General features: G+C 49.1%; 1 protein-coding gene across 2 annotated transcripts in view; it reads right to left on the bottom strand.

The window, feature by feature from the left end:
• Window positions 1-1,779: 1,779 nt before the first annotated feature.
• Window positions 1,780-13,539, bottom strand: part of flna (filamin A, alpha (actin binding protein 280)) — a 34,648-nt gene continuing 22,888 nt past the window's right edge. Inside the window, exons 24-49 of one of the 2 annotated variants that reach the window (XM_062562907.1) lie at window positions 13,343-13,516; window positions 13,098-13,260; window positions 12,672-12,832; window positions 12,290-12,457; window positions 12,094-12,217; window positions 11,851-12,007; window positions 11,580-11,769; window positions 11,036-11,059; window positions 10,377-10,624; window positions 9,939-10,013; window positions 9,210-9,309; window positions 8,988-9,128; window positions 8,776-8,904; window positions 8,399-8,572; window positions 8,037-8,198; window positions 7,742-7,945; window positions 7,504-7,656; window positions 7,139-7,261; window positions 6,565-6,831; window positions 6,341-6,478; window positions 6,114-6,229; window positions 5,238-5,370; window positions 4,974-5,150; window positions 4,674-4,892; window positions 4,389-4,586; window positions 1,780-2,950 (exon numbers count right to left, since the gene is read on the bottom strand). In XM_062562907.1, coding sequence (XP_062418891.1) covers window positions 2,766-2,950; window positions 4,389-4,586; window positions 4,674-4,892; window positions 4,974-5,150; window positions 5,238-5,370; window positions 6,114-6,229; window positions 6,341-6,478; window positions 6,565-6,831; window positions 7,139-7,261; window positions 7,504-7,656; window positions 7,742-7,945; window positions 8,037-8,198; window positions 8,399-8,572; window positions 8,776-8,904; window positions 8,988-9,128; window positions 9,210-9,309; window positions 9,939-10,013; window positions 10,377-10,624; window positions 11,036-11,059; window positions 11,580-11,769; window positions 11,851-12,007; window positions 12,094-12,217; window positions 12,290-12,457; window positions 12,672-12,832; window positions 13,098-13,260; window positions 13,343-13,516 — 4,103 coding nt within the window. In that variant the 3' untranslated portion in view covers window positions 1,780-2,765. Of the gene's footprint in view, window positions 2,951-4,388; window positions 4,587-4,673; window positions 4,893-4,973; window positions 5,151-5,237; window positions 5,371-6,113; window positions 6,230-6,340; window positions 6,479-6,564; window positions 6,832-7,138; window positions 7,262-7,503; window positions 7,657-7,741; window positions 7,946-8,036; window positions 8,199-8,398; window positions 8,573-8,775; window positions 8,905-8,987; window positions 9,129-9,209; window positions 9,310-9,938; window positions 10,014-10,376; window positions 10,625-11,035; window positions 11,060-11,579; window positions 11,770-11,850; window positions 12,008-12,093; window positions 12,458-12,671; window positions 12,833-13,097; window positions 13,261-13,342; window positions 13,517-13,539 lie in introns of both variants that reach the window. The other variant, XM_062562905.1, reaches the window with a different exon arrangement.

Raw genomic sequence — 13,539 nt, 5'->3', positions numbered from 1 at the left:
TCATGTATGGTAATCTCAGGGTTCGAAATGAGGGGGGTCTGGGTGGGTCCCGGACCCCCTATAAGTCATTAGGGACCCCCTATAAGAATTGTTTTTTAGATTTTGAGGGGTCCCCGACAAATATTTTAAAAATGATTGTGAAAAGGTCTTTAGTGACGTTTTATATTTATAAAAATAATTTATTTATTTCCTACCACGATTGGGCAGCAATCAGGGCAGCTAATAGCATCACAGATTGTTGTTGTGGTCTATGGCGCAGACACGTAGGTTATTGTTGATCGCCGCAAAAAGCGAAATCCCTAATGAAAATGCTGTAAGTGCTTCGATTATGTTTATATCTCCATAATAATTGCTTATTCTAGTAAAATATTTGGATTTGGCGTTCCTATATCAAAAGTTGCATTAACTAACTTATACTCAGTGTAACGTAATGATGAGAAGAGTGCGTTTGTCAACGTTTCTTATAGCTGTACGTGTATGAAGCCAAACAACCTGCCAGCTAACAGCAGCACATTCACAAACATATTGCTAAAAATCTACAAAACGCATCACAAATGCATTGCAGCGTTCATGATTGTATAAGTGAGTACTACATCACAACCACGTATGAAAACATGTAGTCAAGAAAATATATTTAAGAAAAGATCGGAACGATCGGGATTCGAACCCCATGGGTCAAAGCATCCTAAAGCCAACAAGCCCACTGCTCTACGTAGTGAGCTATGGATATTTACAGGTTTTCCTGTGCGGTATCTTAACGGCCGTTATCTACCGGACCGAATAGCAGCTGATTTTGGTGCCATATTTAGATGCCAGGAACAGTCTTTATAGACATTATTCAATCCAGCGGTTAGTTTTACAAATTCAATTAACATAAGGGATGAGAAACGCCAGTTGTATTTGATCAAACCCTTTTGAAGGTGCATGGTGGTGCCATAATGAGTACACCTGGTGGATTTAGGTAACTTTGTTAACTTCAAGGAAAGAATGACCTGTTTTCCACTTTGTCATGTCAGGGATTTATACAAAGGTGCTGTAACTTCGTTGCTCCAGAATTACAGGGTTACTTACCTGTTTGATTATAGCCAATCCACTCCTCCAGACACCACTACAATACTGGGACTAGCCCAAACCATGAAAACATCCCAAGACCATTATCCCACCTTCAAAATATATCAATATAATTTTGCCTGCAGTATATAGTGTAGCAAGGTGGTCTTCAGTATTTTTTATAGTTACATTTTAGGGAACCCCCCCTCCCCCAAGAGTCAAGTCATTTCAAACCCTGGTAATCTTGAGACAATCCTGATATGCTGTTGTTGACCTGGTACAGTCCTCTAAAGAAAAGACTCCATGTTAAAGGTGTTTGGGTCCACCTGAAGTCCTTTGCTGCATCCCAAATCTCCTTGTCCTACAGCTGCCAAAAGGATTGCTGTGAAATCAGCAATGCCCTGGTGCTTTTGTGGGCTCAGTACCTTTACAGAACTACCATGTCAGCAAAACATAGCTCCGTTTCCTAACCACAAAGATCTTTATGGTGGGCTCTACTGTAGCAGGCCCTGGAGGAGGCCCACGAGGCAGGTCGGAGGAGGACAAGTTTTCCTTCTCACAGCAAACATGTGGTGCACTGGAGTCCACGCATCGTCTCCTCAGTGGGACCTCTGGGCTCGTAGCAGTTGGATAAATACACATTTGATTGAACAAATCTTTACCTGGTTTGTATTTGTCACGCTTGAGTTTCTCAATATGAACAGGACAAAGACACAAAAATAGCCAAAAAATACTTAGACAACTTTATTGTGTATCAAAATACTGTCTTAAACACTTTAAAGCCTTTTTTTTTTTATTGGGACAAGTTTATTTATATTTATTTTGTTCCAAAAGAGCCTGCACAAAGAGCTAGACGGACAAGGGGGAGGGGGGTTAAAACAAAGCAACAGCTGTTCTCTTGTGGATTGGGTTTCTTTCAGGACGTGATGATACTCATCTTCATCAGTCCAACACTAGAAACTTCCCTTTTTAGAACCCAGTTAAGGCCTTTATGAACAGGGCACTTTCCCATAGCTGAAGTTTTACAACCTAATGAACAAGCGGATCACATGTTGTGTGCCATTAATACAGCAGCAGTGTTCATGGAGCAGGTGTGACAAACCACCAGTAAGCTACTGTGAAACTCCCTATTCAAATCCATAAGACTGCTTTAAGTACACAAGCGCATTAAACTGGAGCACGCTAGCAGGGGGTCCAGCAGCCGGGTTAGTTAAAGAGCGTCATGAAAACCACGTGGGACAACTGAAGACCTGACAAAGTGTGCAGTCTAACTTCGGTACACTCAATAGTTCATAAAAAACTGAATCCATCCTTTATGAATGTTTGAGAAGCTCCTCCAGTGTAAACAGTAGCCTTCATTCGAATGCTATCCAATCACTGTACACCAGTTCAGACACCTCTAAGGACTGGAAAAACAACAACAAGGTGCATCTTTTCCACCTGAAATTTACTGAAGGAAGCGCTTAGGCAGAAGAACAAGACGAGGAACGCAGCGATGGACCCGAAAGATCTGTGGGAGATTCAGGGCTAAAATATTACCTTGAGGGTGAAGAAATCAGGCTGAGGGTGAACACTTATGCAAGACATTGTTTTCTACTTTGTTTTACGATAGTAAAAGAAAACCTAAATTTGTAAAACAGGCGGGAGGCGAAGTCGTAAACAATGGTGGGTTAGACTTTCAGTGAAACAGTGGTTTAGGAAGGTGTGGTGGGTTATTAGACATTAATGTGGTACGGGCTGCCAGGGATGTGCTCGTCCCCCCACTTGACTACCAGGACGTACTCTCCCTTCTCTTTGAGCTGGTAGCTGACGTTGTACAAGCGGTTGCCCAAATGTTTCACTAGGATCTCCTCACAGGGGACCTTGGGACCGTCCACGCCGACCAGGAGCATGTTACGACCTGTGCATGGAGACAGAGCAGATCAGTATGGCCGCCAGTTTCAACTCATCCACTCCAGGAGGAGATCATGCGTGTGCATCTGTCCACAGCTCATCTCACATTCTACTGGACCCTTCGGCCTCATGGTTTTTATTGTCTTTAGAAAGGTTGTCTCACTTTGAACAGCATCTGCAGATTCATTTATACACAATACTTTTATTATCCTGATCAAATTAAAGTCAGCCACAATACTCCCAGTTGTCAGCTTTGCTCCCATCTCAACTGTAAGAGAGTCAGGTTTGTGTACCATCACTAAACCCACGAGCCTCAGCCGGCGTTACCGTGGAGACGAAGCCAGCCAAAGGAATTAATCAGGTACACGATTCAAAATGCTTCATTATTAAAGACAAATTGTTGAATTAAAAAAGCTGCCAAAAGCCTAATTAAAACCAAAGCTGCAGACCAAGTTCTGCCATTAGCTGCCAGCGTGATAGAATTTGAATCTTGGCTGTTTCTATCAATAATGCATCGTGGTAGACTTTGGTAACTGAACTAGGGCTGCAACAACGAATCGATGAAATCGATTCAAATCGATTATTAAAAGCGTTGGCAACGAATTTCATTATCGATTCGTTGTGTCGCGCGACTATTATGTTTGAGTATTAAAAGAAAGTTGCGCGCGCCACGCAGAGCTGAGAAGAAAAAAAGCTCCGCTCAGCAGAGCTTTGCTAAGAAAAATAAAGAACAACGCTGAGGTAGAGGAAAGACCATCGGAGAGACCCGTAATACTGTTCTGAAACATGCGGAGGCAGAGAAACCAATGCGACCTAAATCCTCCCAGGTATTTCACACTGAAATCGGGGCTGCGGTTTTCTTTGCAGTTTTACGTTCTAATCGCCACGCTTGACTTCATGGTGTAACCTTTATTATTGTTCGGTCTGAAACAGCGCACCCAGTGACAGATGGTGCAGCAATATTGTTGTCCGGGTGGAAATCTGGATAAAGGTCGGTCCGGGATATTTTCGGGAGGGGCTTTGAAATTCGGGAGGGTTGACATGTCTGATTGTAAGATATGCAAAAGCGACATGGCCTGGCACGGGAGCACCACGGCGATTATTCATGATTTTGTGCCTAATATATTTAATTTGGCGGCTGTAAAGTATACATCATGCGATGTGTGTATGTTTTGTGTTAGTCCATTTTATTTGCTTACTTAGGGCTGTTCAAGGAGCAATCTGTTTGTGCACTTTCTAAATATGTTTTGCACTGTCAGTTCTATTTTTCAATAAAGGGTTGGAAATGAATGTTTATTTTTTTATCCGATTCATCGATTAATCGAACAAATAATCGACAGATGAATCGATTATTAAAATAATAGTTAGTTGCAGCTCTAAACTGAACTATCCACATGCAAGTACCTTGTAATTTACGAATACACTGAAAGCTGAGAAGAACACACCTGCTTTGCTGCAGTCGACACTGAAGCTGTTCTTCTGGCCGACTAAGGCCTTGCTCAGGCCCTGCCCCTTGGCTGTCACCTTACTGGCATCGGACTTAGTGGGAGCTCCCTGCTGAGAACAGCTGATGGCTCGGGTCACAGGGTCGACCATCACAGAAGACGTCTCATGCATACTGTGGCTGGACACCAGCTTGGAACCTGGGAGATGGAAGCGAGAGTGGAAGTTAATCTCAGGGGGAGTCACACACATTTGTATCCTGGTTGCCTAGTGAAATGATCCTTCACCAGTGATCTTTGCTTTGAAGGGGCTTCCGCCGATGTGGTAGGGGCCGCCATATTTGATGGAAATCAAGTAGTTGCCAGGCGCCATTGGGGTGTATGTGACCCTGTAGCCCTCGGAGCACTCCACACAATCCATCTTAACCTTGGAGGGCCCATCGATGGTCACTGCTAAAGCACCAGGACCCGCTTTGCTCGTGTTTACCACAAACTCACACGCAGTTCCTGGGGGGAGAAAATGAGGACCGGTCCAGTAGGTCGAACAGGATTGGGGACCAGACAGCTCTGAGAGGGGCAGTGAGTTACCTGTGGTGCCTCCCTCCAGTCCCGCCCCGTAGGCCGTCACCATCCCAGGGTCTCCAGCCTGGCCCGTTTCCCCCACTCTGATCTTAAACGGACTTCCAGGGATGTGACTTCCATTGAACTTCACATCAATCAGATAGAGCCCGTTCTCTCTGGGGATGAACCGAACTGCATACTTATCTAGACAGCAGGGAGGAAGGGAAAGAGTAGGTAAAGGAGCCTTTGCTGAGCGTTGCGGATGACTCTGGAATGCATCTCCATGGTTACCTTGGTCTATCTCAGTGACGCAGCACTCCTCCAGAGCTCCAGACGGGCTGTGGACCTTTGCGTCGATAACCCCTTTGGCTCCGTTCAGGCTGACGGCAAACGACGCCGGCTGGTTCACCTTCAAGCCCGACTCCTGCTCGACAACACATACTCACACACTCAACTCCGCATCACCAAATCACTCCCCTCCAATCAGATCGGTTCCTGGATACTGTCCACGTAAAAGCATTTATCACCTCAGTAGCATATCCAGACAACACATGCACATCTTACCTGCAGGCTGCTAACAAGGCTAAAGAGGAGGGCTGTGTAAGGCACAGGAAGCAGTTACAAGTCAGAAGTGTGACTGAGCATGTCCAAGTGTCTGCATGCAGGTAAAGATACATGCCAATGTGTGGAAGCCCATTCCCCAGTGAGAGAAGGCCATTCGTGGAAGATTTACACAAGTTCATTATAACACAGCCAATGCTTCCTTCGTTTCATTTTGACTAAACATGCAGAAAAAAATAGATGGAATAAAAATGTGAAATGGTTTTCATTCCGTCTATTTAGTTTCTTTGTCACAGTGTTTCCATGTGTCAGTGAGCAGAGAGGAAAAGTAGCCCGTGTCAGACCTCTTTAACCCTTTAGCGCCTACTGTTACTTCTACAGGTGGGAGGCTGTTGGCAGCCTTTAGAATGAGGCACGAGAAACACACAGTCCTCTAGTATCCCAGAAGCCCTTGCACTGCCTAAAAATGCAGCAGCAGCTCTTATGCCTGACAAAATATCCACTCGTTTTAAACTATTAGGACCTGTCACGCCAGAAACCCCTATTGCTGCTGCATTGGAGGCAGTGTGCCGTGGCCTGGCGTGTGTGTGTGTCTCAGAGCCTCACCTGAAGACTGGCAACAGTGAGGCGCCGGGCGTCATCGGACGGCGAGGCCACGGGGACGACGAAGGGGCTGTCGGGGATGTGCTCGTCATTGAAGCGGATCGACACCTCGTAGTCTCCTACAGGAAACAGGCGTCAGGTCAGAGGCTCAAACAGTCCCAGCGATACGGCCTCATGGGACAAAATCTGATTTATTGTCCTCATCTTTCCATCCACAAGACCTCTCTCACCGGGCTCCTGAACGATGTAGGACACTCCACTGGACCCATCTTTGCGGTCCTCGAAGGCAATTTCGGCCTTGCTCGGCCCCTCCACAGCAATACTGAGACCTCCGGCGCCGGCCTCCCGCGTCCAGATACTGAACTCCGCTACACACAACACACAAGCAACACCGAGTCAGGTAGGCAGTGAAGAAGAACGCACGTGCACGAATGGTTCCGGCGCCCACACCAACCTGGCACTCCGGCCTCTGCTCTCTCCAGGCCGGGCCCTCCGGCACGGACCTTGTGAGCGCCGCCCTCCCCCAGGGGGCCCACTGTGAACTGGAACGGGCTGCCAGGCACGTGCACGCCGTTGTATTTCACACACACTGTGTGCACGCCGGTCTCGGTGGGGACGAAGCGAATGCAGTAGGTGTTGTTCTCTCCCTCCATGATTTCAGCCTTGTGAACCTGGCCGGAGGGGCTGGTCACCTGGGCCGTCATGTCCGCTATGCTGATCTCTGCAGACGGCCAATCGGGTGTTTGGGTCATTGTAAACACACGAGCAGGGAGACTTTGTACCTTTCAGCTTGGATGTGACAATTGAACGTTAAAGAAATGTGTCGCTGGGTATTAAAGGACGCTTCGTCTGTTGCGTGATGGAACCAATATCCCATCTTCAACTTTAGACATACTTAAGACCTTAATGTGTCAATCCATTGGAGCCACGCCCCTTTTCCTTCTTGCTAGTCTTTCCCCCATCGTATAATGAGTTTGTATGTTGGTATAATGAGGGTTCGTATAACGGGAGTTTTCTTCCACGTGTACCTGGGATCTTGAGGCTCAGGTCACACTGGCTGCCAACGTTGGCGACTGATGCTGCTCTCCTCTTCCTGGTGATGCTCTCCTTCATCCTGCCCTCCCCGGTTACCTTCACTGAGAAGGCACTCCCTGTAAACCCCACACACACAACGACAAGGGTTAAGGTCAGTTTAGTAAAACAATGCTTTGCTAAGTGGTAAATGGACAGTCTAGTTCTCAGCTCTGGTCTTCTAACCACTAACATGCCATTCGAACACCGACACACTGATGACAGGCGCTGCCATGCAAGGGGACACCTGCTCATAAGGACCCTAACTGGAAATTCATAACCACTCCGGCACGACAAGGTCAGTCTGTCTTCAAATAACCACCTGGCACATGTTGGTCAGCGAACTTGATGTTGATGATGTAATTTCCTGGTTCAGTGGGGCAGTAGGTGACCTTACAGGTGCCATCCTCCTGGTCCTCAGTGTTGATGTCCACTTTACTGGGCCCCTCGATGGACAGGCTCAGGCCGCCGTAGCCTGTATTTGTGGAGGAGACATCAGAGAGTCAAGTATCTGGATGGCTGAAAAAGAAATGCACAGGTTTCTTCCATATAGTGTGTACCTGCTTCACGAGTGTCGATGATGAACTCAGCGGGCTCAAAGGTCCGGGCCTCGTTCAGACCCGGCCCACTCACACGCACGCGGCTGGCGTCGCCGATTTCCGATTGGTTGATCATGACTGAGATTGGGCTGCTGGGAATATGGCGACCGTTCTTCTTGATGTTAACAAAGTGCTCTCCGATCTCCTTGGGAACAAACGCGATGCCTACGACGGACAGATGCATAAAAACAGCCGGCGGCGGGTTGAGACGAGGACAAAGATGGATGACTCGTCTCCTACCAGACGGCGCACTCACCGACATGTCCGTCACGCAGCATCTTCAGCAGGCAGGGCTCCTCGCGGCCAGAGGGCGTGGTCAGGGAGGCCGTCAGCTGGCTGAGGTCAAACTCCCCGATGTCCAGCGGGATGTCTGCGGCGGAGCCCACCTTCAGATGGGACATCCTCATGGAGTCATCCCCTGAGGACACAGCAGAGACAGGTCCGCTCAGTAGAAAACAAACCTTCTCCAGCAGCATTAACACGCGTGTGACCTCAGCTTTGCATAAGACATTATATATCTATACTTGGCTATCATGCTCACTGTGACAAACACATCTTAGACATCTAGTGAAAAACTTTATATTTCCAGTGGCTGGAGGATCACAGGAGGCCTATTACCTGTGATCCTGGCACAGAAGGGGGAGCCGGGGATGTGCTTGTCGTTGTATTTAACCAGAATGCTGTAGTCGCCGGGCAGAACCGGCAAGTAGGACACGGTGCAGGTCCCATCCTGGTTGTCCACGCAGCTGATGTCTGCCTTGGATGGACCCTCGATGGCCAGAGACAGACCCCCTACAAGGACAGACGGTAATGAGTGGGATTACGGTCTTTGCAGTGGCTATTTTTACTTTTCAAACATAAAACATTTAGATCATGAATTATAGATATGTTTCCATATTTTCTTTCAATATTTCCTGTGATGTCCAATGCATATCATGGAAATCCATTAAATGTCTGGCTAATGATTTATTTGGCACAGCTGCTTCAGTACTAACCCTCCCCAGCATCTTTGGTGTTGACAGTGAAGACTGCTGGCTGGTTGACGGTCCCATGGATGAGGCCAGGGCCGTAGGCGCTGACATTCCCACTGTTCATGTAGTCCACATAGAACTGTAAGGGACTTCCTGTGGATGCCAGAGGGGACGGGTTTCTCATGCGCGTTCAGCGTTATTCATTTCTGGAGCAGCAGGAGGAGTTTGAGTCGTACCAGGTATGTGGATTCCGTCGTATTTGATGTCCATCTCATGAAGGCCGGCCTCAGTGGGCGCGTACTTGACAGTCACAGTGCCATCCTTGTTGTCTGTGATGTCAGGCTTTGCCACCTTGCCCGATGGCATCCGGACCTCGCCTACACCAGAGGACAGAGAGACGGCGCCGTGAGACGCGGGACGCGCCGCTGAAGAGGGCGTGTTCACTATAGTGCACTCACCCGTGATCTCCCCCTTCTGGATGGTGAATGGGATGACGAGGTCAAACGGCCTCAGCCCTGCCACATCCAGGCCGTTCATTCCCATTGGTCTGTCCGTTGCCTAGGAGACAAGAGGGCAGGTCAGATGTGCGGTCCATGGAGAGGTTGTGTTTACAGTAACAGAGGTTGCAGATGCAATCAGCACAACGCAGGATGGGGGGGGGGGTACAGGTCTCCTTTCACCAACACACAGAATGGGATGAGACAATCATGAGATGAAATGATGGACAACGATGATTATAGTCAGGATGACATCGACACAGAACTGCAAGAGAAGATGAGAAACCAAGCAGTTGGCTATTTTGAGAATGTGGAGCGGCTGGCAGGCCCACATTGATGGCTCTCAAAATGGCTTTGGTTTCCTCAGCAAGTTGATATGGAGCACTGCTCAACAGACGGGCTGCACAAAGAATCAGGCTAATTCTTTCATTCCTGAATACGAAGGAGAAATCCTCTTTGAAAAGGGAAATTACATTTTTTGGTTTTCTATTGTGCAGGTCTGTTGCACTGTCCATGTGTTTAAGGAATCCATGAGATGGGGAAAAGTCCCCTCAAAGGGAAAAACCCCTCCAAAGAGACAGCAGACACCGATGCAGGCAGATGAAAGGAGACCATGTGTGATGACATGGAGGAGACAAAGGGAGACAGAAACTGAGCTGGATGAGAGGCTGAGGCAGAGGCTTTAGGTACCCAGGGCTGTTGAGTGTAGTACTGGGGCATTTGGCTCTGCTGCATGAGCTGGTCTGATGGAGCTCCTTCCAGCGCCTGAGGTGGGTGGTGTTGGGGAGGGAAAGGGTCAAAACGATGCAAAGAGATTTGAGGGAAATAAAACAGCATTGAGTGAACCAGGACTCTGGATGGCAACGGCATCAAGGATGCCACGCAGCATCTATGCCTGAACACGGGCGAGAAGGTGGAGGCTGCTCCGTCTGTCACAAACAAGGCTTTCCTTGTAGAGCGTAAAGGTGTTTAGAGGTGGTGGCTGGATGAGGTTCCTCTCCTTATTACTCCAGCAGAGGGAGTTTCTAAGTGCACCTATGAGTAGTTTTATGCTTATATTTCACACTGTTCTTGTTCCGGGCCTCGTGGCCCACTGGGCTCAGCTGAGTCCAGATGCACGGCACTCACCGTGACTTGGAAGGGGCTGTTGGGGATGTGCTCCCCTCCGAAGCGGACGCAGATCACGTACTCGCCGGGCTGCGGCGCCGTGTAGAAGATGTCAAATGTTCCGTCCTCATTTTCCACCACGTCCACGTCAAGCTCCGCCCCCTCGGGCGTGCACACGCTGCACGTTACCTTGCCTTTCCCAGCAGCCTTGGCGTCCACAGTGATTACTGTCTGCTCGCCAATCTGGATAGTCGGGCCGACACCAGCTCCTGAAGAAGGGTCAGAGGTGAAACACAGGCAGACGCACCTTCCTTCTCACACTACGTACAGCATGCACATTCCACATCCATGAGACAGCACAAAGTCACATGACATCTAGTCTTGTTATTCCCATCCAATGGTTACCAATGACTGGCAGGTTATTATCATACGTTCCCCATGTACAAGTGAAAGATGCCACTGCGGTTAGTCCATTAGTCTGTCCAATGAAAAAAAGATGAAGACAAGCAATTATGTCAGAGGAAGTAGAAGTGAGATGAGGCACTGGGAGAGAGTGAGAAAAGTGGAAGGGGAGAGCATGGCACATCATGTAGAAGGCTGGGGCCACCATCCTCCATGCGGACAGGAAGTAGACAGCAGGTGGTGCAAGTCCTCTGCATTACGTTGTTCAGGAGGCTTACCTAAACCGTGACCGCCGATTGAGACTGACAAGAGGAACGGTGAGAAGCAGGGGAGCGGGCGAAAACAAAAGTGACAAAAAAAAAAAATAGACAGTCAGGTGGGGGTGGGGGTGGTGGGAGGCAATAACTGTGCTCCAAACACTTGGATGAAAACAGTGACAGTAGAGTGTGAAGCAGAAAGGGTGTGTGTGTGTGGGGGGGGGGGGGGGGGGGGGGGGTGTACAGCAGGGAGTATGGTCTCAGTCTCTATTTGCACATCGTCAATACAGCACGATGTTCATTTAGCCCATAAAGCAGGGGATGCTTTTGGGCGCTTGTGTTGATTACTTTGACATACAACCACCAACTCATGTGTTTCAGTTTACAAAAAGGGAACCATCCACTGAGCTGTTCTTACAGTAAACTTGGTCCTCCTGCCACATTTGGATGAGTGGGAACATGTGACCTGCCTGTGAGAAGTCCGAGTGTATTTAACAGTCCTAAAGTTCACCAACAATGATCCCAAATGCTGAATGTATGAGCTCATTTTTCCTCCTGTACACACCTGTGACGGTGCACTTGCTGGCGTCCCCGGTGGGCAGGGCCCGGATACGGTAAGGAGAGTATGGAATCTCATCTCCTCCGTACTTAATGAGGATGGTGTATCTGCCGGTCATGTCCGGCACATAGGACACCAGATAGGTCCCGTCATGGTTGTCACGGATGTTGACCTTCTTCGGCTTCCCCTCTGGGTCCTGCAACAGAGAAAGTGACCAAAGTCTTATCGCAGTAAATTATCTTTATGTTCAGGATTCTTTTCACATGCTGGGACTCACAGTGATCTGCACCGCCAGCAATCCCTCGCCGGCATCTTTGGCGTCAATGGTAAACTCAACAGGCAGGGAGGCGGGCACCCCGGTGGTATTGAGGCCGGGTCCGCTGGCTCGGACCTTACTGGCGTCGTGGGTGGGGAGCACCTTCACCTTGTAGGGGCTGTCAGAGGGACGGACGAGACGCTGCATGAGCACAAAGTTGAAGGGGCGCTGACATGGTGCCTGCCTGCGGGCTGTGGGTGATACCTGCGTGGGATCTCCTCATCAGCATACAGCACATTAATAGAATAAGGTCCCTCTCTGGTGGGAACATATTTCACTGTGTGAGTCTGATCACCGTTGTCCACCACTTCAACCGGCTCCACCACACCTAAACACACAGGAGGAGTTAAAAGCTGTCCTACTTGGGTGGTCAAAAGAGACCCATAGGAAGAACACTTACCTTTGGGTCCTTGGACACGGACCTGCAGCGGGGCGACTCCTGCTTTAGAGGCATCCACAGTGAATGCCTGTGGAATGTTGGCTCTGACATTGTTCCCCAGGCCTGGACCCTGGCACTTCACCTTGGTGCTGTCCACTGTGTCACTGACTGGCACAGAGAATGGACTACCTGCGGACAATCCAACGTGTCCAGCCGGTTAGGCAGCGGAGACATCCTGACACTGACAAACCCTCAAATTAAAACTAAAGAAATCAGACTAGGCAGAGAATGCAACCCATCCTATGAATGCAACCCGATCCCTCACAGCAAGATGCTTTGAGGCGATAGACACCAGGACAGTTAGATAGAAACTTCTGATTAGCTCTTCCAGCTTGTTTCGTACCTTTGATGGGCTGTCCTCCATAGGTGATGTTCAGGTTGTACTTCCCGGTCTCGTATGGGATGTACTCCACACTGCAGCTGCCATCCTTGTTATCAGTGCAGGACATTTTGGCTTCTGATGGACCCTCCATTGCCAGACCAAGACCACCAGTCCCTGCTCCTCTGCAGAGGAACACGATAAAGGTTAAAGAAACAAACAAACTTCAGTGACGTTGGCATGTTCCACCATGTCCTTTCTCAGGGGTCCCTGGTCCTTTTAGTCACAAGCTACTTAACCGGGAACTAAAAGGCTCCTTCAGTTGCATTTCCATAGCAGTCTAAAGACCAGAAGAGACATCTTAAGGCATCTTCTGGGGCGGGTTTCAACTTGCACCCTGGTTCCTGGGGTAAATTCCAGCGGTTGAAAAGGGGGACTGCTTCTACGTACCGGGTTTCCACTGTGAACTTGTTGGGCTTATTGGTAATGCCCCCTTTCAGGCCAGGGCCGTGCACGCGGACGCGAGCTGGATCACAGCCTTCAGTGACTGCGACGCGGAACGGACTCTTGGGCACTGGAGAACCGTCGTAGCAGACCTCCACGCTGTGCGGGCCTGAGGCGTTCACACCAAACGAGGTCAGCGTTAGGGAATCCAAAAACAAACAGGGGGCATGGCGCATTCTGTTCAAACTCACCCTCCTCGTAGGGAGTGTACTCCACATTGTAGGTTCCATCTCCGAGGTCGGCGATCAGGGCGTCTGTGCGGCTGCCAGACGGGTTGCTGATGAGGGTTTTGATGTGGTCCCCTCCGGTCTGTGTGAGGGCACGAGCATCCACGGTGAAGTCTGTGGTGGCCTCCCGGAAAATACCTGAAAACAGACCAATGAAATGT

The sequence above is a fragment of the Pungitius pungitius genome, chromosome 1 (genome assembly GCF_949316345.1).
Source record: "Pungitius pungitius chromosome 1, fPunPun2.1, whole genome shotgun sequence".
NCBI lineage: Eukaryota > Metazoa > Chordata > Actinopteri > Perciformes > Gasterosteidae > Pungitius > Pungitius pungitius.
The sequence above is the reverse complement of the archived record's forward strand: the minus strand, read 5'-3'. Positions and strand labels throughout refer to the sequence as shown.